General features: G+C 42.1%; 1 protein-coding gene across 3 annotated transcripts; it reads left to right on the top strand.

Moving 5' to 3' along the window:
- The first annotated feature begins 12375 nt into the window (after positions 1–12375).
- On the top strand, positions 12376–27768 carry lamp2 (lysosomal-associated membrane protein 2). Of its 3 annotated transcripts, none has more exons than XM_029770648.1 (9): positions 12376–12523; positions 14795–14910; positions 17493–17703; positions 17820–17981; positions 19389–19582; positions 19778–19897; positions 20047–20101; positions 20306–20476; positions 26084–27768. In XM_029770648.1, the coding sequence occupies exons 1-9, from the start codon at positions 12394–12396 to the stop codon at positions 26224–26226; spliced, it is 1302 nt and encodes a 433-aa protein (XP_029626508.1). In that variant the 5' UTR covers positions 12376–12393; the 3' UTR covers positions 26227–27768. The 3 variants fall into 3 exon arrangements, with proteins under 3 accessions (XP_029626508.1, XP_029626507.1, XP_029626509.1); XM_029770647.1 differs by having other exon boundaries at positions 25468–27768; XM_029770649.1 differs by lacking the exon at positions 26084–27768 and adding an exon at positions 20756–23106.
- The last annotated feature ends 76 nt before the right edge of the window (positions 27769–27844 follow it).

Raw genomic sequence — 27844 nt, 5'->3', positions numbered from 1 at the left:
GAAGCATGGTGGTGTCAGCATCATACTGTGGGGATTATTTTCAGAGGCAGGGACTGGGAGACTAGTCAGGATTTAGGGAAAGATGAACGGAGCAAAGTACCGAGAGATCCTTGATGAAAACCTGCTCCAGAGCGCTCAGGATCTCAGACTGGGCGAAGGTTCACCTTCCAACAGGACAATGACCCTAAGCACACAGCCAAGACAATGCAGGAGTGGCTTCGGGACAAGTCTCTGAATGTCCTTGAGTGGCCCAGCCAGAGCCCGGACTTGAACCCGATCTAACATCTCTGGAGAGACCTGAAAATAGTAGCTGTGCAGCAACGCTCCCCATCCAACCTGACAGACCATGAGAGGATATGCAGAGAAATATGGGAGAACTTCCCAAATACAGGCTTGCCAAGCTTGTAGCGTCAAACCCAAGAAGACTCAAGCTTGTAATCGCTGCCAAAGGTGCTTCAAAAAGTACTGAGTAAAGTGTCTAAATACTTATGTAAATGTGATATTTCAGTTTTTTATTTTTAATACATTTGCAAAAATGTCTAAAACCTGTTTTGCTTTGTCTTTATGAGGTATTGTGTGTAGATTGATGGGGAACAAAATGATTTCATCCATTTTAGAACAAGGCTGTAACGTAACAAAATGTGGAAAAGGTCAAGGCGCCTGAATACTTTCCAAATGCACTGTACACTAGTCTATCCTGAGTATTCTACAGATATACAAAATATTATATCCACATACTGTCCATAATGTCTATATATCCTATCACATAAACTCAGCAAAAAAAGAAATGTCCTCTCACTGTCAACTGCCTTTATTTTCAGCAAACTTAACATGTGTAAATATTTGTATGAACATAACAACATTCAACAACTGAGATATTAACTGAACAAGTTCCACGGACATGTGACTAACAGAAATGGAATAATGTGTCCCTGAACAAAGGGGGGGTCAAAATCAAAAGTAACAGTCAGTATCTGGTGTGGCCACCAGCTGCATTAAGTACTGCAGGGCATCTCCTCCTCATGGACTGCACCAGATTTGCCAGTTCTTGCTGTGAGATGTTACCCAACTCTTCCACCAAGGCACCTGCAAGTTCCTGCACATTTCTGGGGGGAATGGCCCTAGCCCTCACCCTCCGATCCAACAGGTCTCAGACGTGCTCAATGGGATTGAGATCCAGGCTCTTCGCTGGCCATGGCAGAACACTGACATTCCTGTCTTGCAGGAAATCACGCTTAGAACGAGCAGTATGGCTGGTGGCATTGTCGTGCTGGAGGGTCATGTCAGGATGAGCCTGCAGGAAGGGTACCACATGAGGGAGGAGGATGTCTTCCCTGTAACGCACAGCGTTGAGATTGCCTGCAATGACAACAAGCTCAGTCCGATGGTGTTGTGACACACCGCCCCAAGACCATGACGGACCCTCCACCTCCAAATCGATCCCGCTCCAGAGTACATGCCTTGGTGTATTGCTTCTTTAATCAGAACAACAGTTTTCAGCTGTGCTAACATAATTGCAAAAGTGTTTTCTAATGATCAATTAGCCTTTTAAAATGATAAACTTGGATTAGCTAACACAACGTGCCATTGGAACACAGGAGTGATGGTTGCTGATAATGGGCCTCTGTACTCCTATGTAGATATTCCATAAAAAAATCTGCCGTTTCCAGCTACAATAGTCATTTACAACATTAACAATGTCTATACAGTATTTCTGATCAATTTGATGTTATTTTAATGGACAAAAAAATGTGCTTTTCTTTAAAAAACAAGGACATTTCTAAGTGACCCAAATGTTAATGTACATAATGTGCATTAAGACGATTCCAATAGAGTCCCACAGTGGAAGAGTCATAATACCCATAAAACCTAGTGGTCAAACAGGGAAATGGTTCCAATTGTTTTTCCACCATACATTTGTCAGAGGGAAGTTTCAGAAACACTTAAAATAAGGGCTGTGTTTCGTGTAGGCTTACCCTGGCGTGACGATTCGATAACCATGTAAATCTCTCTCGGACAAGGTAACTTTTATCAATATATTCGCCTGTATTTACCACCCACAAATGAAATGCTAATTTCCTGCTAATGTGGCTTTCATAAAGAACTACAAAGTAGTAATGAATACTTTTTCTACATTCCTTTAACTAGACAGTAATGTGAACTGTCTTGTGCAAGTTTTAAATTGAAACAAGACCTGTTAGCAAAAGTGACAGCTAGAGACACTTTTGTGCAGGAGCTTGCAGGGATTAGTAGTCTTGCATGATGTCTACTTTGCTGTGGGATAGCGGAAGCTGCATGTTCTGTGATTTGAACTATTGGATTGGCCAGAGCAGTAGGCATACTTGATTTAGCTCTCTGGATCCACCAGGTAGGCGGAGTTTGTCCCTTCAGATGAAATGGTTGAAAATGGGAAGACTTTGCCTACTTGGTGTCTTTGGCAGCTGGATCAAGTGCACCTACCGCCAATGGAGCAAGACAAATTTGAAAAGTCAGTATTCGACTTCCATCCATGTCTGAGGACATCAGGAGATTATGTGGAAATCGGCTACTAGGGGGCAACAGTGAGCGCTGTTACCTTTAAGTTGGTTTGGTTTTGCTAGGGCGCAGTGGACGGGGATGGCGGGCATCTGCCTCTAATTCCAATGGTTGCAAGTTTGAATCCAGCGATAGAACGTTTTTTTTTTGCTTTCCCAAACCTTAACCCTTACCTTAACCATTCTGAGTTAATGCCTAACCTTAAGATTTCGGCATTAATGCCTAAACTTTACCCGAAACACTTCAAAATTTGATGTTTGAGAAACATGGATGAACGTCTAATTCTGACATAAGACTATGAGAGCTAGTTGTGATACTAGCCTACTTGAGATTTCATAGCTTTTACAACCATAACCAGAGAGAGACTGTGAAAGGATACAACAAAGATCTGCTGTTTTTTTGGGGGGGGGGGTTTATCCCTTTTTATCCCCAATTTCATGGTATCCAATTGATAGTAACAGTCTTGTCCCATCGCTGTAACTCCCGTACGGACTCGGGAGAGGCGAAGGTCGAGAGCCGTGCGTCCTCTGAAACACGACCCAGCCAAGCCTCCACAGGAGTCGCTAGAGCGCGATGGGACAAGGACATCCCGGCCAGCCAAACCCTCCCCTAACCCGGATGCCGCTGGGCCAATTGTGCGCCGCCCCATGGGTCTCGTGGTCACGGCCGGCTGCGACAGCCTGGACTCAAGCCAGGATCTGTAGTGGCACAGCTAGCACTGCGATGCAGTTCCTTAAACCACTGCGCCACTCTGGAGGCCCAAGATCTGCTCTTTTTATGAGTGAGTTCATGTTTAAGTTTGTATTCAGCACTGCGAGGGGGCAAAAGGGGGCTTAGCCCCCTCAGTTGAAACTTGTGCCACCTCAGTTTTAGTTTTATGTCCCTATATAAAAATAGCTAAAAATGATTGAGTGACTGGTTGGCACAAACGCTGCTCATCTGTGGTAGGCTACGTGAATAACGTAATACATCTCTGCCTGTAATATTTGATCTTGATTTATAAGGACGGGTTCAAGTTTATAGTTGAAGCTGCTTCACTCAACTCTGCCTCACGCCCCATCACTACAGAGTTTAGTTAGCTTCTTAGCTAGCTGTATAGCTGTAACCAGATAATCTGCCACTGCCATGATGGATATCAGAAATCAAACCACCGAGGCCACCGCCAAACCCAGCAGCGATGATGCTGCCGAGCCCCAGAAAGCTCTGCATGAAGAGCTTACCCCCCTTCCCCAAGTGCCACTAGGATAATGGCTCCACAGCCCCTTCCACCTTTGCCCGTTCCTGACAATCTTGGAACATAGGAGCGAGCCCAGGTTAGCCTAGGATCCTACCTTAGTTGTATGTTTTCTGTCCAATAACTTTCATTTAATAGCAACTGGTTCATCGGAAGAAAGTGGCTGGAATACTGGGTTACTGCAAATTTGACATTTTGGTTACAATGTTGAAAGTTCTGTATTGGGTCCAATGCTAACACAGACAATGCCTTCATCCAAGATAGGAATTCTAAGTGGAAGCATGCTATTGATTGAACCAAAGGATTCGCTCAGAACACGCATCAAGCAAGGAGCGTTTGAAATGCACTGCACTGTGGAAAGAAAAACAAGTTATGAGAACTGAGGTGTCAACGCTTGTTATTTTTTATTTTTTTTATTATTTATTTAACCTTTATTTAACTAGGCAAGTCAGTTAAGAACAAATTCTTATTTACAATGACAGCCTACCAAAAGGCCACCTGCGGGGACGGACACATTTATTTTTTAAATATAGGACAAAACACACATCACGACAAGAGAGACAACACTACATAAAGCGAGACCTAAGACAACAACATAGCATGGCATCAACACAACATGACAACAACATGGTAGCAACACAACATGGCAGCAGCATAACATGGTAGCAGCACAAAACATGGTACAAACATTATTGGGCACAGACAACAGCACGAAGGGCATGAAGGTAGAGACAACAATATATCACACAACTGTCAGTAAGAGTGTCCATGATTGAGTCTTTGAATGAAGAGATTGAGATAAAACTATCCAGTTTGAGTATTTGTTGCAGCTCGTTCCAGTCGGTAGCTGCAGCGAACTGAAAAGACAAAAAGACTATGGTCTAAATACCCAGCCTGAAGCACTTTCTACTCCACCCATTCCATTGGTCCCCATGCAATACAGTGTAGACTTATAAATTACATATTGGTTTATAGATCAAAAACTATTCTATGTGCCGATGTAAAAGTGGTGTTCGGAGTACTCAGTGGGGTCTGTAGAATCTACAGTCGGGGCCAAAAGTTTTGAGAATCACACAAATATACATTTTCACAAAGTCTGCTGCCTCAGTTTGTATGATGGCAATTTGCATATACTCCAGAATGTTATGAATAGTGATCAGATGAATTGCAATTAATTGCAAAGTCCCTCTTTGCCATGCAAATGAACTGAATCCCAAAAAAACATTTCCACTGCATTTCAGTCCTGACACAAAAGGACCAGCTGACATCATGTCAGTGATTCTCTCGTTAACATAGGTGTGAGTGTTGACAAGGACAAGGCTGGAGATCACTCTGTCATGCAGACTGGAAGCTTCAAAAGGAGGGTGGTGCTTGGAATCATTGTTCTTCCTCTTTCATCCATGGTTACCTGCAAGGAAACACATGCTGTCATCATTGCTTTGCACAAAAAGGGCTTCACAGCCAAGGATATTGCTGCCATTAAGATTGCACCTAAATCAACCATTTATCAGATCATCAAGAACTTCAAGGAGAGCGGTTCAATTGTTGTGAAGAAGGCTTCAGGGTCCCCAAGAAAGTCCAGCAAGCGCCAGGACCGTCTCCTAAAGTTGATTCAGAATCTATATATTGTGTTATTTCATGGGGGACTGAGGTTTAAATACCCGGCAACACTTTCTACTCCATTGGTCCCAATGCAATACATTGTATGCCTATACATTTCATATTGGCTTGTATAGAAAAATATATATTCTATGTGCAGAAATAAAAGTGTGGGTGGGAGTACTCAGTACGGTCTGTAGAAACCACCTTCAAATGGTCCGGTGATATCCATGGTCCTGAAGGCAATGCCTATATTCACACTAAACTATCAACACTCAAAAACAAACACATGGCAAAACTTTTAGTCAAAACAAAAATGTAATTTATTTACAATTTAAATGTAATGAATATCAACCAGGCTATAGGTACAGTCATTTCAGTCACCAGTTTTACAAAATGAGTCAGTTAAAATTCATGGTTCAAACACACTCTAGGATACATTCATTCATGTCAGTCCCCCATTTTATGAAATGTTTAGGCAAAAAATGTATGGTCTAACACACTCTATGATACCTACATTCAGTAATTTCAATCCCTCATTGAATAAATTAATGATATTAGTGATGGGCACCGATATGGAAAATCTATATATTGATATCAGTTGCCTTTTATCAGACCTCAGGATAAGACCCAGATGCAGACAGTTCGAAATATTAAATATTTATTTACAAAAACAGGGGGCAGGCAAACGACAGGTCAAGGGCAGGCAGAGGTCAGTAATCCAGGGCAGGGCAGGCAGAATGGTCAAAACCGGGAGAACTATATAACAGGAACTAACGAGAAACAGGAGTACGGTAGGCTTGACGAGACAAGACGAACTTGCAACAGACAAACAGAAAACACAGGTATAAATGCACAGGGGATAATGGGGGAAATGGGCGACACCTGAAGGGTGGTGGAGACAAGCGAAACAGATCAGGGTGTGACACCTTTTTCAGTTTGATATTGATATCATAGCGGTTCGTAGAAAATACATTGCAACTGTGTGAATGTTCACTTTTCTGTGAAGTCCAGACAACTGCTCGTGGATTGCCCATTGGGCCAGGTGTATTCTGGTGGCATAAACCTACCTAACCATTTTCATTAAAATGGGAAGCCCATCCCCATCCACAGTTGATGGTAAGCAGCCTGTTTTTGTTTTAATGTTAGATTTTGTATGTTTTTTAAAGTATGCTGAGCAGCCTGTGAGAAGGGCTGTGAAAGGGCCTTGTGCATGCAGGAACAGTTATGTAGGCTTTATTACAGAATAGTGTAGGTTAACAGGAAGAATAAACCAATATCACAACATGCCTTGATCATATTGATATTAAATGGTATCAATATCATATCAAATTTGCAATATTGGTGCCCACCACGACGTTAAATAAATAACCCATTTATATTTAAGTATCATTTCATTATTAGGCATATAGCTTCATTTCAGAAGTCTGCTGTATCATTCAAGCTTAAAACCTTAACTTCTTTCAACTAAGTAATTTCCTCTCTGATAAGTCATGTAAAACAACATCTTGCATGCCATTGTGGAAAAGCGTATTCACATTGCCCTCTCATAAGACTGCTTTAGAGAACAAGCACACAAGCACCACAACTGCTATTGTTTTTAAAAAGGCAGAGGCTACGGATACGACTTTTCTGGACCCTGTTTCTTGGTGGTGCAAATAGGCCTACACGTGAGAACTTTTTAAAATATGTACCACTTCTTTCTGAATGGACACTTTCCCATTCGTCACGAGTCAACATAAAGATACCATTATTTGGAGTGGTAAGCATGAGCCCGCCAAAATTTGCCTCACTTGACAAAACACACTTCAGTGTATCGTCGCTTATTTTGATGTCAAACTCTCCAGTTACATGCTGCTCTCTGATTCAGTTTTCATAGAGCTTATGATTTCCTCATCTGATAAACCTCTACCACCACTTCCTGTCTCTAATTGGTAGTATTCATTCCCAATATCTTTGGTATCTGAGATTTGATTGGGCTGCACCACTGACACTATCTACTGTATGAACTCTTGGCTACATCAGGATGAGAATCAGCAGCAGGTTCTTTATCCCCAAAAGTGTGTGTGCGTTTTACACATTAAGTTGGCAGTCTGAGGGTCTTCTCTGAGCAGTTGGCATACCCTCATTTAAACTCTCTACAGGCAATAGGTTTTGTACCTGATCCTCATTTGCATTCTCTGTTTGTATCAGGTATGAAGGTTATGACCCAGATGCAGACAATGTCACATGAACAGTGGTTTAATATTCCAACAGGGGCAGGCAATAGACAGGTCAAGGCAGGCAGGGGTCAGTAAACCAGAGGAGGGGTAACGGTACCGGACGGCAGGCCGGCTCAGGGTAGACAGAGGTCAAAAATCCAGAGGTGGGGCAAAGGTACAGGTCAGCAGGCAGGCTCAGGGGCAGGCGGAGTGGTCAGGCAGGCGGGCTCAGAGTCAGGTCAGGGCCAAAACCAGGAGGGTGAGAAAAAGAGAGACTGGGAAAAGCAGGAGCTGAGAACAAAAACGCTGGTTGACTTGACAAACAAGACGAACTGGCAACAGACAAACAGAGAACACAGGTATAAATACACAGGGGATAATGGGCCTGCTGGCCCCCCTACCTCTGCGGAAGCACAGTTCCCGCTCAGCCCAGTCCAAACTGTTCGCTGCTCTGGCACCCCAATGGTGGAACATGCTCCCTCACGACGCCAGGACAGCGGAGTCAATCACCACCTTCCGGAGACACCTGAAACCCCACCTCTTTAAGGAATACCTGGGATAGGATAAAGTAATCCTTCTACCCCCCCCAAAAAAAAGAGATAGATGTACTATTGTAAAGTGGTTGTTCCACTGGATATCATAAGGTGAATGCACCAATTTGTAAGTCGCTCTGGATAAGAGCGTCTGCTAAATGACGTAAATGTAAATGTAGGTTGGGCGACACCTGGAGTGGGGTGGAGCCAATCACAAAGACAGGTGAAACAGATCAGGGTGTGATAGATTGTAGTGTTTTCTTAAATTTCACCTTGTTGTCTCTAGCAATAGAATGTATAAATGTGTCACAGTCCGCTTTAAGGCTAAATCCATTTTTCAATGGATGTACTTGAACTTGACATGATTTTGAGTTGCATTGAAAATTGGCCCACATCGGAAGGTAGGCCAATAGAATCAAAGTGATACCAATTTGCACAGATATCACATGCTAAAATTGCTTGTTTACTGTTATTTGGGGTTTTATAGAAACACCATATTTACATTTCGCTGCATTTCTCCTCCCCACTCAGTGTTTGATTGGTGTTTTTGTATCAATTAGTTTGTCTTGACTGTGTTGCACTGACTTACATTTGTGCTGTCATCCTCATCTCCTATCTCATTACATTACTGTGTTTGGGAGTCCCATAGGGCAGCACACAATTTTTATTTTATTTTATTTTATTTCACCTTTATTTAACCAGGTAGGCAAGTTGAGAACAAGTTCTCATTTACAATTGCGACCTGGCCAAGATAAAGCAAAGCAGTTCGACAACATACAACAACACAGAGTTACACATGGAGTAAACAACATACAGTCAATAATACAGTAGAAAAAAAATAATAATTAAAAAAAATAAAAAATAAGACTATATACAATGTGAGCAAATGATGTGAGATAAGGAAGGTAAAAGCAAAAAAATGCCATGGTGGCAAAGTAAATAAAGTATAGGTTTGGCCAGGGTAGGCCTCATTGTAAATAAAAATGTGTTCTTAACTGACTTGCCTAGTTAAATAAAGGTTAAATAAAAAAATAAACATATAGGTGACGGGCTATAAGGGTAGGTCAACTCAAGCTGTTCTTCAATCTGATTAACAAGACGTTGAATGTTACCTCTATTCTTGTCCCACATATTCCTAAGATTTTTTGACACTAGTGACAATTGGTTTTCCAATTGGGCATTGAAAAGTTTTTTTGGGCAAATCAAAAATGATTTTTGGAAGAAGCCTTTCGCCTCCTGAAGTGCCACGGTGCACAGCCATTGGTTATGTCACACCCTGATCTGTTTCACCTGTTTTTGTGTGTGTCTCACTCCCCCTACAGGTGTCACTCATCTTCCCATTATCCCCTGTGTATTTATACCTGTGTTCTCTGTTTGTCTGTTGCCAGTTCGTCTTGTCTTTGTCAGGTCTTACCAGTGGTCTTTCCCGTCTTCCTGTTGCTCTAGTTCTGTTTCCTAGTTTTTCCCGGTTCTGACCATTCTGCCTGCCCTGACCCCGAGCCTGCCTGCCGTCCTGATTCTCACAAGCCTCTGCCTGCCCTTGTCCTGCCATTTGCCTGCCCCGTGTTTCTAATAAATAATCTGAGAACTATACTATCCTCCTCCCATGTCTGTATCTGGGTCATATCCTGAGTCGTGATTGTACGAACAGGCCATGATTGACCCAGCAGACTCTTACCAGCTCCGCTACACCGTCTCCTCCCAGGGAGCCACCATTGGAAGACACAAGGAGTTACCACTCATCGCCTTGGCTTTCGAGCCTCTCCAGGGGGCTACTATCTTCTCCAAGATGGACCTCCGGAATGCTTACCATCTGGTACGGCTCCGGGAAGGGGGTGAGTGGAAGACTGCCTTTAACATGGCTAGCGGGCACTACGAATACCTGGTGATGTATTTCGGACTGACCAACACTCCTGCTGTGTTCCAGGCCCTGGTCAATGACGTTCTCCAGGACATGTTGAACCGGTTCGTATTCATCTACCTTGATGACATCCTCGTGTTTTCCCACTCGGCTCAAGAACATGTCCTCCATGTCAGACAAGTCCTCCAGCGTCTTCTGGAGAACCAGCTGTACGTCAAAGCGGAAAAATGTGAATTCCATCGCTCCACCATCTGGGGTACATCATAGCTGCAGGCAACATCCAGATGGATCTTGAAAAGGTGAGAGCGGTGGTGGATTGGCCGCAACCCACCTCGAGTGCAGCTGCAACACTTCCTGGGGTTCACCAATTTCTACCACCGGTTCTTCCGGGGCTACAACACTCGGGCTTCCCCCATGTCATCACTCACCTCTCCCAAGGTCCCATTTACATGGTCTCCAGCTGCATACCAGGCGTTCTTGGACCTCAAACACTAATTCACTACCGCCCCCATCCTAATCCGTCCCGGCAGTTTGTGGTGGAGGTCGACGCTTCGGACGTCGGAGTGGGAGCTACCCTGTCCCAGCGTTCAGCCCAAGACCAAAAGCTGCATTCTTGCGCTTTCTTCTCTCTTCGTCTCAACCCCACATAAAGGCACTAGTTAGAGGGGACAGAACACCCATTCATAGTATGGACAGATCACAAAAACCTGCAATCTCTCTGCACCTCGGGGGGGCGGCTAACGAGATGTTTGTCCCAGACTCAATCCATTCTCGGTTCTGGAATGGGCTCATTCCTCTCGACTGGCCTGCCAGCCTGGCTCCCATCGGAGCCTGGCCTTTTGTACGACAACGTTTTTGGTGGCCCACCTTGGTTACTGACATCTCCGCGTTTGTCGCCGCTTGCACCGTGTGTGACCAGAATAAGACTCCTTTGCCAGCTCCAGCTGGCCTCCTTCAACCCCTTCCCGTCCCTGGTCACATATCCCTGGACTTTGTCACTGGTCTCCCCCATCTGATGGCAACACGGTTATCCTTACTGTGGTGGACCGGTTTTCCAAAGCCGCCCACTTCCCTCTCCCCAAGCTACCCTCAGCCAAGGAGGCGGCCCAGCTCATGGTGCAGCACATCTTCCGGATCCATGGACTTCCAGAGGACATGGTCTCCGACCCGGGTCCTTAGTTCTCTTCAGTTCTGGAGGGCGTTCTGCACGCTCATTGGGTCGTCGGCCAGCCTGTTCTCCGGGTTCCACCCTCAGTCTAACGGCCAGTCGGAGCGGGCCAATCAACCTGGAGCCAGCTTTTGTGGGTAGAGTACGCCCACAACACCCTCCCTTGCTCAGCCACTGGTCTCTCGCCCCGCTCTTCCCGTTGCAAGAGGAAGGTAAGCATACCCTCAGCCCAGATGTTTGTCCACCGCTGTCGCTGTACCTGGAAGAGAGCCCGGCCGGCTCTTCTCAAGACCACCTCCAGGTATTGACGACAAGTGGACCGCCACCAGACCCCGGCCCCCCGATATCGTCTCGGGCAGAGGGTATGGCTGTCCAGTTGGGATCTGCCCCTCCAGGTAGAGTCCCGCAAACTGTCCCCCCCCCCCCCCCCCCCCCCCCGTTTTATCAGCCCTTTCCCCATCTCCAAGATCCTTAGCCCCTCTGCTGTTTGTCTTCTGTTGGCCCTACCCTCTGTATACATCCCACTTTTCATGTGTCTAGGATTAAACCTATGTCTCACAGCCCTTTGTCTCCTGTTTCTCCCGGTTCTGACCATTCTGCCTGCCCTGACCCCAAGCCTGCCTGCCGTCCTGTACCTGCCTGACTCTGACCTGATCACGAACATCTGCCTGCCCTCGACATGCCCTTTGCCTGCCCCGTGTTTGTAATAAATCTGGGACCTGTACTATCCGCCTCCCGTGTCTGCATCTGGGTCATATCCTGAGTCGTGATAGGTTAGGCACCACAAAAAGGTTTACATCATCAAGAGCAGGGCATGCCAGGGCTAATGTTTGGATAGTTTTATTTACACCATCCCAGCAGCGCAAAATAAGGAAGTATATTTTATTCTAAAAATAACTTTGTCCTGTGCTTCTCTGAGCATGCATTTCGTATAGCCTAGGCCTATAGGCTATGGATCATTTGTTTGAGACAACACTAAATAGAGGCACACTTGATATTGCATGCCCAGCATAGAATCAGGGAAGAGGGGCAGCACATACACTACCGTTCAAAAGTTTGGGGGTCACTTAGAAATGTCACTTAGAAATGTCCTTAAATATTTATCATTGTTGATGTTGATGTTTAGAAAATTATTGTTCATATATCATAGATAAATACAGATTAAGGACACTTTTTTACTATTACGCGGGGGACTTTTATTTTATTGTTCCGAAATCCCGTGACGCGGAAGTACTTTTTTTTTTAGTATTGTGGACGAGACGATGCGCTCGAGTTGCACTTGGAAGGTAGCTGAAGTCGTAAGCTGTTGTCGCTTCCTGAACAAGTCTTTTGGCTACCAAGTTATCATGTTTCGCTGTGCGTTTTTGATTTTGTTCCTGGCTCTTGGAAATGGTATGTTTACAGAATTGAGCGAAATACTGCTTTGTGTCATTTTTTTTGGTAATGTTGTAAGCCATAAGAGGAAACTTTCGGTGCTCCGTCACTTCGGGTTAGGCCTATCTTCAGCCATATTGCTTGAGCTAACGTTAGCTAGCTACGTTATTTCTTTGCTGCGCCAGTAGCTAGCTAGGCTAGTTAGCTGGTTTTCTATCAAACATTAACTGTAGCTAAGTTTAACTCAACAAATAAATGAAAAGGTAACACTTATTCATGTGAATTTCACTACCGGCAATCAAAGACTCAATCTAAGACATTAAGTTTATGGCACTGTTGACCTGTCATGCTAACGTTAGTTGTGGGTTTAATATCGGTTTTGTCTTAGTTGACAGGTCATGTTACAGAAAGGACTTCTGGGTGGACAGGGAAAATAACAGCTGCCTCTTATTAAACACCAAGTAATGTTTGGCATTGTCTTTCATTTGGCTTAGCTAGCAGTATCGTCCTTATGTGTCGTTAGCAAACATGTCAACGACAACATCGACCAGCTTCATTCGCCCTGTTCATTTGGAACATGTTTAACTTTCGATGACTGAAATAGGTTTACAACTCGTAGTTTGCTAGGTAGCTACTAGTCAGACATTTGCTTAGGTATCAATATGTAATATACTAGCTAGATAACGTTAGCGTTACTATACTGTTGTAAATCCAGTTCAATCCAAAATCTCAGCTAAATTTACATTAAGCATTCTCACTTCAGTAACGTTAGCTGTATCTTATTTATGATATATGGCTTTGCGCGTTGATCAGGAAGGTGTCTCGTGACCAAGTATCTGCTGATTGACCTTTTGTTATGTAATTGTAAAACAGCTGCAGTAACATTTTAAACCTGCACAGTTACCTAAGTGATTGCTATAGCAGTTGCTGTCTATAAACCAATCCCCTTGTTATGATTGATAGAAGGAATTTGCACATTGAGCCAATGCATATCTTCTTTTTTTTATAGCCTGGATAGGTTTTGGCCTCCTGCCATGGTGTTGCCAGGACTCACTTGATATTCAAGTCAGAATCCTAATAGGTTTTTTCCCCCTTGCCATTTTTTTCCATTTTAATTCGAATGTTTTCAGTTGAGAAATGGCCCCAGTCCTCTGTTGCATGCTAAGGCCTCTGATATCAAGTCACTCAGGGTGACAGGCCACAGGGTCACTCGCGATAACCTTCCAGGGCCGGTTTCACAAAAGTATCTTAAGGCATAGTACATTGTTAGAACCTTTGTAGGAGCATCGTTAAATCTCAGCTGTTTCCCAAAATAATCCTTACTAAAGTTGCATTTGGAAACGCTTGTAATTAACTGACTGCTTCAGACCACTAGAACAGCTTAGTGCATAGTTAGAGCTTTTTTGTCCTTCCATGTCACATTATTCATAGATTATCTCTGCTAAACATAGAAGCAAAATGTTTATCGGTCTGACTGACTGCTGATAACTTCAGAACGAAATTGACTGCAAATACAAAGTTGCCAAAGTCTTCACAATTGTTACAATCAAGTAAAGGATGGAAATATACTTCAAATAAAAACTGAGATGACTGCATTAAACTGACTTGCCTAGTTAAATAAAGGTGAAATAAATGTAAAAAAAAAAAGTCCACATGGGCCTTATAAATATTTTTTCAATCAATTGAGTTCTATTTTGCCAATAGGCTACTGTCTAACTATTTTTGCCTCAATGCATTTCATGATGGTGTAACATGTGCGCAGTGATCTGCCCAATCTATAATTTAGTGCATTATTGTTGGGAAGCCTAAGCATAATAAGCCCCTTCAATATTTGCAGCCATAGGGGCTAAAATTGTTCTAGGAGCTGATGTCATCAGTTTTGTGGGGTAACTCTAATGTTAAACTAAGATTAACACTTCAAACATTCTCTCTGTGTGGTAGGAACGATGCCTCTTTAAAACAACTGTAAACCTAAGTTCCGTTGCTATCGGGAAACCGGGCCCATTTAGTTCCATGTGAGATTGATCAGATGATGAACACTTTAACAACAATGAAGGTTTGGAAATTGTTAGCCTATGGTGTGTTCCCCACTCGGAGTTTTACAAGAATTTGAATCCATTGGGTACTTATAAAAGGCAAGTAGAAAATAACTAAAACTCATGTTAGGCTACCTATGCTGGTAAGATGTGTGTTTAATGTGAATTTATTGAAATGGTGTTTGTTTTCAGGAGTCCCCCAACATTCTGCCTTATAACATATCAAGAAAATGGATGTTGATTTCTATTTCAGAACTCCATCTATCACATGGGACTGAAGTGTCAGTCAACAACACGGAGAACAAATTATGCCTCTATGCCAATTTGATGGTCAACTTCTCAGTCACATATGAAGTTGGTGTAAATAAGGTGTGTATTTACTCTTTAAGTGTTTTTCTGCATGTTAATATACCTAGGCCTATAAATAACTCTTGAAATGATTTGTCACTCTGCTTAATAAGTTTTGAGTTGAGCATCTACTTTGACAAATATAGTTCTTAATATAATCACGGAGGGGACAAGAGGGAGTAACTGCGAGGAAAAGTCTTCTGTCTGTTCAGTGGTTTATCCTGTAATTGTCATGGCTTGTCTTGTTCCACCAGGGTTTGTCAAAGTTATTGTCCCTAGCAATAAAAAATACAAATTAGGTGAAAATGCCCTCGGAGCCGGTGTTTGGAGGATATATTGGTATGTGTTGTTAGGCTCTTAGCAATGTATTAAAATAATGATTGGCATATTTTCATTAAATGTTATTTTGATGAATATATTCATACTATTTCATCCACCCACAAGATATAGTCCCGGCACAAATCTAGGATTGCTACCCAAGCCGGCTGGTCGTTCGGTTGCTAGAGACGTGACCCAGTCGTTCAGTCTTTTTGTTCTGTGTCTATGGGCCCGACCCAGTCGTTCATTCTAAATGTTCCATTGTCATACTGGCTGGCAATATTCTTATCGCTTGCTTGCTAGCTAGCCAACTATAGCGAACTTAGTCATTTCAAAAAGCAGCCAGAATAACAGCAAAGTAGCTGCATTTGCATTTGTTTAAGCTGTTTTCTATTGACATTTATTTGGATACATCCATAACACTGAGCTAATGAGGAGTGGTTTTGCGTGGCATGGAAAATTTGCTCACTCGTCAGGACACAGTTGTTCATAGGAGTTAGCCAACACAGCTATTACAATCACTTTCAACTGAAGCTGGGAAGACTGCCAACTAGCTGCACTACATTTCGTTTTATCCATTTTCGGTTGACATTTCTTGTTATATATCCATAAAAATTATGCAAGCTGATTCATAATTTCGACCGGCTGAGAAACGCTGCCTTTCTGTCTCGTCCCGACTCCCACGTTCATTACTATGAGACGGGTGGAGATTGTTTCAATATTCAAATTCAATGTTGCAAATGTCAGAGACGGACAGCAAGGTTTATACAAATCTCTGTTGAAAACTGTTACTGTAATTTCCGGACTATAAGCCGCAACTTTTTTCCCACGCTTTGAACGTCGCGGCTTAAACAATGACGCGGCTAATATATGGATTTTTCCCGCTTTCAATTTTTTTTCCCAAAAAAACACATTCTGTGACGTGCTCAGTTTTTTTTTGGCGGCATGAAGCTTTCATTAGACCAATGAAATTGCCGAACGGGTTAAGGTCAAACAACTTTTTTGTTTACTGTTTAGATTAAATCGAGCGCTCTCAAACTTTCCATCATTCTGATTACGGTAGTCATTTTGTCACCCTGATTCTTGGGGGTACAACAAAGTATTTGCAGCCACTCGACATCAGTGTAAATCGTGCATTTAAGGTGGCGCTCCGTGTTCAGCGGGAGGCTTGGATTGACAAGTGGGAAGAAATCCTTCACTAAAACGGGCCGCATGCGAAGAGCAACTTATGGTCAAGTCTGCCAGTGGGTCCTGACAGCGTGGAGCGTTGTCAAAAAATCCACTATCATCAACGGGTTTCAAAAGGCTGGACTGCTGCATGTTGAAGAGGGCTCAGCGGGGGATTTGCCTCCGGATGAAAGTGATGAGAGCGACAATGAAAATCATCCGATATCGGATGAAGCAATTCTGAGGCTATTCAACTCCGACACCGAAGGAGATGGTTTCAGTGCACAGGAGGAGGAAGATGGTGACCAATGACTTTCTTGGTAGGCTACTGTTTACTGCTAATTTTTTGTTACAAGCCGTGTTTCGTTAAAGCTTATTTATTTTTGTTACAAGCCGTGTTTCGTTAAAGCTTATTTATTTTTGTTACAAGCCGTGTTTCGTTAAAGCTTATTTTTGTTACAAGCCGTGTTTCGTTAAAGCCTATTTATTTTTGTTACAAGCCGTGTTTCGTTAAAGCCTATTTATTTTTGTTACAAGCTGTGTTTCGTTAAAGCCTGTGTAAAGTTCATTTGTTTCAATGTACCGGTAGGCACCTGCGGCTTATAGACATGTGCGGCTTATTTATGTTCAAAATAATATTATTTTTTTAAATTCAGTGGGTGCGGCTTAAATTCAGGTGCGCTTAATAGTCCGGAAATTACGGTAGTTTAAAAGAAATGTTAGATTATGTCTATGCTTTTTATAGTAGAGACCAAGTTTATAAATTGCTTGGCTGGCTGATGAGACATTGGATTGCGCAGTCAGATGGAACAGAGTAAATAGACATTTTACCTTCATAGATTTAGCCAGTGGTAACTTGTGGAATAGACACCGGCTGGAAGGCGGTTTTAACCAATCAGGATTAGACCCACCCGTTGTCCCAGAACATTAAATATTTAGTTTTTTCCCCCCTGCTAATCCATCATTATAATGGACACACTGTTATGTTATGTCAACTGAACTATTTTGTCATGATGCAACCATGCGAAATGGCACTGTTCCTGAGGAAGTACTTGGCGGGAAATGATAAAAGGGAATCCATATTTTAATGACTGTCCAATATATTCGTCTCCTTTCAGAATGAAACTGTTATTTTTGTACTGCCTGAAAATGTGACAACCGAAGGGAGCACCTGCGATAACACAACATCGACATTGAAACTCAGTTTTGGAGACGGGCACAGTTGGACAGTGGAATTTACTAAAAAGAACAAAACCTACCAAGTAGATACCATTGTATTCTCCTACAATCTCAATGACTCAAGCGTCTTCCCCAACTCTACATCAAAAGGTAACTAACGAGTGACTACACAGCCATGTCATGATACTGTTAATTCACGATATACCAATTTGGTACTGTAGTTGATATGACACATGCTGATATTTGACAATCCTTCTTGGTTTTAGAAACCAAGTTTGTGACGGTGAAGTCAATTATCACCAACGTGAGTGTGGACACCTACTACTCCTGCAAGAGTGAAAATGTCCTGACAGTAGAGTCTGTCATTCAGACACTGTATGATGTTGCTCTACAGGCGTTTGTGATTAACGGCAGCAAAAGTGACACCGGTAGGTAGTACGAGCATCAGGCCATTGTAAGATCAACTGTGCCACAATCATACAGTGCATTCGGAAAATATTCAGTCCCCTCAACTTTTTCCACATTTAGTTAATTCTAAAATAGATAAAATAACAGGTTTTTGGAAATGTATTAAATACAAAAACAGATACCTTATTTACCTAAGTATTCAGACCCTTTGCTATGAGACTCGAAATTGAGCTCAGGTGCATCCTGTTTCCATTGATCATCCTTGATGTTTCTACAACTTGATTGGAGTCGACCTGTGGTAAATTCAATTGATTGGACATGATTTGGAAAGGCACACACCTGTCTATATACGGTCCCACAGTTGACAGTGCATGTCAGAGTAAAAGCCAAGCCATGAGGTTGAAGGAATTGTCCTTAGAGCTCAGAGACATGATTGTGTCGAAGCACAGATCTGGGGAAGGGTACCAAAAATTGTCTGCCGCATTGAAGGTCCCCAAGAACAGTGGCCTCCATCATTCTTAAATGAAAGATTGGATCCACCAAGACTTCCTAGTCTAGGCAGCCAGCTCTAACAGCAATCGGGGGAGAAGGGCATTGGTCAGAGAGATGATCAAGAACCTGATGGTCACTGACAGAGCTCCTGAGTTCTTCTGTGGAGATGGGAGAACCTTCAAGAAGGACAACCATCTCTGCAGCACTCCACCAATCAGGTCTTTATGGTAGAGTGGCCAGACGGAAGCCACTCCTCAGAAAAAGGCACATGACAGCCCGCTTGGAGTTTGCCAAGATGCACCTAAAGGACTCTCAGAACATGAGAAACAAGATTATCTGGTCTGATAAAACCAAGATTGAACTCTTTGGCCTGAATGCCAAGCGTCACGTCTGGAGGAAATCTGGTTTGATGGCTTCGGGACAAGTTTCTGAAAGTCCTTGATTGGCCCAGCCTGAAAATAGCTGTGCAGCGGCACTCCCCATCCAACCGGACAGAGCTTGAGGATCTATCAGAGAACAGTGGGATAAACTCCCCAAATACATGTGTGCCAAGCTTGTAGTGTCATACCCAAGAAGACTCGAGGCTGTAATTGCTGCCAAAGGTGCTTCAACAAAGTACTGAGTAAGGGTCTGAATACTTCTGTAAATGTGTTATTTGCAAAATTGTCAAAAAAAACCAACAGTTTTTGCTTTTTCATTTCTGAATAAGGCTGTAACGTAACAAAATGTGGGAAAAGTCAAGGGGTCTGAGTACTTTCCGATTGCACTGTAAGTCAAACTATTTTACTGTGTTTTCTCCAGGGTTGAGGTCAATTCCAATTTAAAAGGGTCAATTCAGGAAGTGAGCTGAAATTCAGTTTACTTCCTGAAATGGAATTGATCCCAACCTTGTTGGTTCTCTGAACTTAATAGGTTCTCTGTTTTCCCTATACAAGACACCGTATGCTCCGCTGACATGACCTCCACCACTGTGGCGCCCACCACGACCGTTACCAGCACAGCTGCCCCCACTTCTACCCCTACACTGCCCACGCCCACTACTGGAAAGTACAGCATCGCACCCGACGTCAACAGCACAGCCTGCCTGATGGCCACCTTCGGCCTACAGATTGGTTACAAGCAAGGAGACGTATGTATACAAGTAGGATAGCGATTGTAAAGTAGGCCCTTACTTTTGATGTTTTCTTATTTTAGCATGCAATAGTCTGTTCAATGGAGAGGTTTCAGATATGTTTGTCAGAGAACATGATTTTGTTGTCTATGAAGATAGGTCTTTGTTGCTAGTATGTTAGTGTTTACCGATCTGTGTTTTCCCCTTTATTAGAAAGAGGAGACCATCAACCTGGTGCCCAATATGACTAAATTGGGCGGAGCCTGTGGGGCCAACAGCAGCAATCTCATATTGACATCGGATACAATCACCATCACGTTCACGTTCAGCAACGTAAGGCGACGAAGCCAGACACGTAAAAAAAATCTGAAACCAAGGCCGGTATTATCCTGGTCGTCTGCATTTAGCATGTAGACAGTTGGACAAATACAGAATAAGGTCTGTTTCAGTCAAGCTGATAAGTGTTTCCTTTCACATTACAGGATGGCAAGAAGTTCCACCTGCACGCTCTGAACGTCACAGTGAAACCAGCCACTGGTAAGCAGCAATGCACTACAAACCCCTTCAGAAACAAAGTCCCTAATTGGATGTTAGGATCAACTTTATTCTCCCAATGGTGCCATTTTTCTTGGAAACAGTGCAGCTTTATAATAAATAAACAGTATACATTACACACTCAAGACCTGCACAGTACATGCAATGCATATTAGAGCTTTGCTCACTCTGTGTGTTTATGTCCAGGGGATCCCGTCGTTGCAGTCAATACCAACATGTCCATTTGGGCGGCGGCGGTAGGCAGCTCCTACATGTGCAACAAGGAGCAGACCTTAAACGTCACCGACACACTCACTCTCTACACGTTCGAGCTTCGCGTCCAGCCCTTCGAAGTCAACAAAGGCGAATTCGCTACAGGTAGGTGACTTTCTGAGATGGTGAATTTGCATCATTACCCTTATGTTAGTGGTGTGCTACAGCTTACTAGGGTTACTAGAGCCAAATGCAGCTAACATGCTTGAAACTGAGACATAGACTGTAATAACCATTATGGGCTTCAGTAGAATATGTCCAGTTTGGTGAAACGGTAAGTATTTGAGGTCATGCTTCTGCCCTTTTTAAAACTGATTAACTACCAAATGATCATGAGAAGATGTGTTCCAAGTTGTGCTCATTGATTCTCTCTCTCGTCTGCAGCCCATGAATGTTCACTGGATGACACCAGCATCTTAATCCCAATCATTGTTGGTGCCGCCCTGGCCGGCTTGATTCTCATTGTAGTGATTGCTTACGTGATTGGTCGTAGGAAGACCTATGTGGGATATCAGACCCTCTAAAAAGCAATCTGTGATAATGAATCTGTGATAATTAATCAAGAACACAGGTTGATCCTTGTGTGGGGTGGCGGTCCCAAAGCCTGGTCCTGGCTCTCAGTGCAGTCTTTCAATTGACGACTGACTTGTACAACTGGAATAGTCAGACTATCATCTCCTTACTTCAGCCACTCTTAAGAGCTGCTCTTAGACTTGAGCTTAGTCTCGCTTTGCTTAGGTGTAGACTTGAGCTTAGTCTAGCTTTGCTTAGGCTCAGTCATGAGTAGCTTTATTCAGGTAAACCTGAAGACTCAAAATGCTCTCCAGGACCAGGTTCGACTATGTTATTTGTTTGTGATTTCTGTTTTGTTTGATTTGCTTAATCTTTTTTTTTTTCTCCGTTGTAAAGGAGCAAGTGCAGGATTATTTGCCCTCTGTTTTAGCCAGTGCAATTTGTTGAATCCTTTGGAACCAGTAAAGGCCATATTTATAGAAAATTCTCAGTGATTGCATCTGACACATCTGACATTCCTTGTATTACTTGCCGGAGGATTCTCATTCAGGATAGGGACGCTTTTTATGAAGTAGCACATTTCATAGAAACACCAGTTTAAAGTGCTTGTGCTACAGTTTGCACATTTTCACGAGGAGCGGTGACAATTGGGGGCCGTGCCCTTTTCACTATGAATCATGCACTTGCTCCCTCCCTCCGGCATTCCTTTTTTGTTTTCTTTATGTTCTTATTGAATTTTTTTGTACATTTTAGTTCAACCTTTCTTTTGTGGTTTTATTCATCCTCACAATTCATCGTAGCAGCGCAACACTTTGACAGACTTGAACATTGCACATTTGCCTCACGGCTCAATGAGACATCATTGAGTAGCTTTGTTGATTTGGCTCAGGAACTCTTTTACTAACTAACCAGGATCAAGGTCTGCTGCTTTGCGCTCCTCGTTCTTACAGCTCATTACTGATCATCCCCTAGTCAGTCAGTAGTTTGAACTTGGAAATGGGACTTTTTGACTGAAATGTGTGGCTGCAACTCGGGTAAAAAGAAAAGGTGGTATTACTGGCATATAGTTCCGTCTCTAAGTTGATTTGACAAAACAAGGCATCTGTCGTTTATATTCACACACAGCAGTACTTGACATATGGTTGCCACCAATGTCAGTCTGTCTTTGACTTTGACTGACTGGCTCACATTGTGTAGTGTGAAATCTACCAAGTGTTTAATTAACTTTGAAAAGTCCATGCCAAGTTTGAGGATGTAAAAAACAAACCTGAAAAGAAAGGTAAAACACAACCCCTCCTGTCATTAAATGTTGGCATTAGGTTTAAAAAAGGGATAGCTCTGGTTATTTGCTGTCATTCAAACCTATTCTTCGCAGATGGTGATTATTATTTTTATTTTTTTTACATTTAAATGCACTAAATTGTTCTTTAAGTTTGACATAAATTAAAAATGTGTGCTGCAATGTTACACCTGTTTATATTATCGCCATTGCTGCGGTGTTGCTCTTGAAAGCTGCCAGTTAGTAAGGGGGCACTTGTGAACAGGGCTGGGGTCTATTCCATTTCAATTAAGCCAATTAAGAAATTCTAATTCCAATTTGCCTCGCAGCTTTTTCATGAGGAAAATTAGAATTATAATTTCAGTTTACTTCCTGAATTGACTTATTATGAAATGGATTTGACTCTAACCCTGCCCAGTTGACCGCTTGTAAGTTGCACAAATCGATAGAGTAGGAGAAAGGATGATTGTCCACAGGATATGCAGTACGTGTGTATATTGTTGTACTGTTAGAAGGACAGGTGAAAATGGTTAGTTGCTGTGTATTATGGCTTTGTCGTAGTGAGGTGGTCTGCATGAGACATGGAGAAATTTGATTGCTGCCTTTAATTTCTGTTGATCAATCAGTCAACCCCAAAACATTTAAGGTGCTGTATATGTGAATGATTAGCTTTTTTTTTCCTTTTCAAATATATTCTTATTGATTATTGCTTTACATTCCAGTGTGTTGTCTTGGAAAATTGACTGCTTTTGTGCAAGTTCTGTTTGTTACTTTGGTTTTAAAATTGTATTTTTTTTCTTGGCCGTGTATACAATCAATTCTAAAATACAATTTTGAAAACATTTACTATACCCAATTTTCATTCACTTGATATGATTGACAATTTTTTGCTTTGCTCAACAAATCAGCTCCATTTTGAGATTAAATCAGGTTTGATTACATTTACATTAATGAATAGGATTATTTGGCTCATATTTTTTTTTTCTCCTAGTTTATGAATTCATAAAGCAGCATGTTAACTTCTATGGGCTAGGTGGGATGCTAGTGTCCCACCTGCGGGACACAGCCAGTGAAATATCAGGGCGGCAAATTCAAAAACAACGTCATAATTCAACTTTCTCAAACATACAACTATTTTACACCATTTTAAAGATCCACTTCTCCTTGATTTAACCACATTGTCCGATTTCAAAAAGGCTTTACAGCGAAAGCAAAACATTAGATTATGTTAGGAGAGTACATAGACAAAAATAATCACACAGCCATTTTTCAAGCAAGGACATGTGTCAATAAAACCCAAAACACAGCTAAATGAAGCACTAACCTTTGACGATCTTCATCAGATGACACTCCTAGGACATTGTTACACAATACATGTATGTTTTGTTCGATAAAGTTCATATTTATATCCAAAAACAGCATTTTACATTGGCGCGTGATGTTCAGAAAATTTATTCCCACCAAAACGTCCGGTGAATGTGCACATCAATTTACAAAAATACTCATTGTAAACGTTGACAAAATATATAACAATTATTTAAAGAATTATAGATAGACTACCCCTGGATGCAACCGCTGTGTCAGATTTTAAAATAGCTTTACGGAGAAAGCACATTTTTCAATATTCTGAGTACATAGCTCGGCCATCACGGTGAGCTATACAGATACCTGCCAAGTTCGGGGCAACCTAAACTCAGAATTAGTATTATAAATATTCTCTTACCTTTGCTGATCTTTGTCAGAATGCACTCCCAGGATTGCTACTTCCACAAGAAATGTTTTTGTTCCAAATAATCCATATTTATGTCCAAATACCTCCGTTTTGTTCGTACAGATCACTTATCCAAAGGTATAACGCGCGAGCGCGGAACCAGAGACAAAGTCAAAATGTTCCATTACTGTACTTAGAAGCATGTCAAACGCTGTTTAAAATCAATCTTTATGGTATTTTTTACGTAAAATTGCAATAATATTCCAACCGGACAATAGCGTATTCATTCAAGGAGAAAAAGAAGGAACAGCGTGCTCGCGTGACTGCGCATATCCAATCACTTTGTTGCCAGGCAGTCCACTCAGAAACTGAGCTCCTATTATCTGCCCAGTGACAGGAGAATGCGCTAACCACTTTCTGAAGGCTTTAGACAGCCAATGGAAGCCTTAGGAAGTGCAACGTAACCCCACGGATACTGTAGTTTTGAAAGGGACTAGAAAGAACTACAATTCTCAGATCCTCCACTTCCTGGTTGACTTTTTCTCAGGTTTTTGCCTGCCATATGAGTTCTGTTATACTCAGACACCATTCAAACAGTTTTAGAAACTTCAGTGTTTTCTATCCAAATCTACTAATAATATGCATATTCTAGTTTCTGGGCCAGAGTAGTAACCTGTTTAAATTGGGTACGTTTTTCATCCGGCTGTGAAAATACTGCCCCCTAGCCCAGACAGGTTAAGAAACGGGAAATCACAGGACAGACCCATTCTTCAAATTAAGATGCATTGAACACCTTCCTAATATTTTTACCTTAGAACAGCCTCAATTCATCGGGGCACGGACTGACTCAACAAGGTGTCGAAAGCGTTCCACAGGGATGCTGGCCCATATTGACTCCAATGCTTCCCACAGTTGTCAAGTTGGCTGGATGTCCTTTGGGTGGTGTATCAAGAACGGTCCACACGGGAAACTGTTGTGTGTGTGTGTGTGTGTGAACCCAGCAGTGTTGCAGTTCTTGACACAATCTGGTGCGCCTGGCACCTACTACCATACCCTGTTCAAAGGCACTTAAATATTTTGTCATTCCCATTCACCCTCTGAATGGCACACATACACAATCGATGTCTCAAGGCTTAAATACTTATTTAACCTGTCTCCTTTCATCTACACTGATTGGTTGAAGTGGATTTAACAAGTGACATCAATAAGGATCATACTTTTAATCTGGATTCACCTGGTCAGTCTGTCATGGAAAAGCAAGATGTTCATAATGTTTTTTAAACTGTGTACATTATCTTTTCTTCTGTGTGGCGCTGAACAATGTTAATTTTTGAATTCCTTTTCAATAGGCTTTTAGCTGCAATAAATGGGAATGGAAAATGTGCATAAACTGGCATGGACCATTTTAATATTTTACAATGAAATTGGTCCCCCGGACATTTTAGTAAATCCCTCCTTTGTTTTCCAACTATTCTTGACTGAGAAGCATCTCTGTATGATTGACCATGCATTCACCATTTTGATGTTTTACCTTTCTTCCACCCTGCAACCCCCCCCCCCCCCCCCATGCCCGCTTTCTTTACTGTCACCCAGCGGAGGATTGCCAAGATGATACGACAGAGAGCTGGCTTGTTCCTATAGCGGTCGGGGTTGCCTTGACTTTACTGGTCCTCATTGTGTTGGTCGCCTATTTCATTGGAAGAAAGCGAAACCAGGGCACTGGCTATGAGCACTTCTAAATGATCCTCACTATGCTGAGGCTTTAACTTCGGTCATCGGGATAATTATTGATTTAATTTGACTAATATACTGTGCAGAGTTAACTTAATGGTGAAATTCACTGGATGGAAAGCTCTTATGAAACAATGACTTGGAGAAGAGGCTGTGTTAGCTTTTCTCCGTTAACATTTGGCATGTAACAGCTGTGTGTAATTAGAATTGATTGACATCTTATATTCCTCATATCACATGGTTGACTATAGATGGATGATGACCAAATGTTTTCCTAATTGCAATCACTGCCCATGCTCTGACAGACCCCGATGAATATGTCTTGGTTCTGAACTTGCTGCTTTTTAAAAATTCTAATTTCTTCCATGTCTGTGAAGGACTTAACCAAATCCTGTTCTCTCCTCTTGTCTTTTCTGCTGACTAATCACTAGCATGCTATCATTGCTAACCCTTCTTCTCTGTCTCTTCTCTGTGGCAGCCGTGGAGTGCTTCATGGACTCTGATTTGAGCTTTCTGGTGCCCATTGCTGTGGGCGTGGCCCTCAGCTTCCTAATCATCCTTGTGCTTATCTCTTACCTGATTGGCCGGAGGAAGAGTCGCACTGGCTACCAGTCTGTGTAATCCAACCAATCACAGCTGCTTTTGCCTCTACCATTCCCTCACATCCTCCAAGCCCCCCACAACATTTTCCCTGTTGCCTCCCCATCCCCAAAGCTTCTATGGCATCCAAATGTTTCTTTCCATTCCCCATGGGTCTTTCCTTGATGTTACCCCCAGCAAATTTCCTTTTCAGACTCCTACCCTAATTCTCACCCTACCCAACAGTACTTTTGAAAGTTGACTGTCCTTTTTCATATGACTGAAATCATCAAGCAACAAAACCTGTCAAAAAGATCAGTGTTATTACACCAAGTGTGTTTGGATGTAAATTGCATGGAGTATCATGGCTCCTCCTTAATAACAGGGCATCAGTTGCTTATTCCCAGAAGTTCATATGAATGAGGCTGTTTTCTCTCACTGTTCTGTTGATATCCTGTATTATATTTGTGTACATTTTAATTGCTCTCTTGTATAGAATGAATGTTCATTTTTGATGAATAGAGATGTCAAATTATACTGAGAAAATATTGAAAGCGCATTAAAATTTAGAGCCAATGTTAAATCTAAGTATCCATTGGTAAATCTTTGCAGAATTAGAAATGCCATTATTTTTGTGAATTCCCTCATATTAAATGAGCAGATTCTTAATTTTGATTGTACCTCCTGCACTTATCTTCTCCTAGTCGTAGTACAATAAAAGGGTTTTGACTAGAATGGATACAGCTTTTGTCAGATTTGACTTTTCATGCCAGGTTAGGAGAACTTACACAGCAGGTTAGGAGAATTAGGTTAAGGTTAGGAAATTTTAGATAAATTTGACAGGGCGTGTTCTTTTCTAGCCATGACTCAATGAAAGGGACACTAACTTTACAAAGACACATAGCTACTAACCAGCATTTGGAGCAGTTGCAAAAATGTGATTGTGATGTTTGTATTTTCACTAATGTTAAGTCCCCTCAGGGAAAGGAGGATGGCGGCATAGTCTTGGGTCTGGTATCAGAAATAGCCCAGTTAAGAAATCTACTACAAGAACTGTGTCATGTTCAGTAGGGAGAATGTTTTGAAACTTTATGAACCGTGAGGGGTACTGCCTCAACAATTAAAATAAAAAAATAAAAAAATCTGTTGCCAACCTTTTTGCTACCACGTATTCTTCTGAACACGACCCAGACCTCATATGAACTATAAGAATTGAGATGTTTTTGACAAATTATTTTATGACCAAAGCTTGGACAGGAAGGAGACTCCTTTCTGAACCTCCCCATCTCAGAGCGGGTAAATTAACAGCAACATTCGGTGTGTTTGACCAAGGATGATATTTCCTTACTGTTCTTGTATCATGCTCATTATTCGGTGTGAACTTCTGTTTTGTACCAATACTTGTGATTATAAAGATCCTGGTTAATTTTGCCTCTAAAATGGGGTTTTGTGCCTTTTTGTTGCACTACTATTCTCCTCATAACCAAGTCTGTCTATCTGATGAAGAATGTGAAATGATGTAAGCTCGTTGAACTAAAGTTGAGGGAAACATTTAAATAAAGTTGCTTTCCTGTTTTGTAGCAATTTGCCGACTCTCATTAACCACCGTTGGTGTTCTCCTTTCCTTTTATTGCGCTTGTTAAACCACAAGGACATCACT

The sequence above is a fragment of the Salmo trutta genome, chromosome 13, assembly GCF_901001165.1.
Source record: "Salmo trutta chromosome 13, fSalTru1.1, whole genome shotgun sequence".
NCBI lineage: Eukaryota > Metazoa > Chordata > Actinopteri > Salmoniformes > Salmonidae > Salmo > Salmo trutta.
Note: the sequence above shows the minus strand (reverse complement) of the source record. Positions and strands in the feature narration are given on the sequence as shown.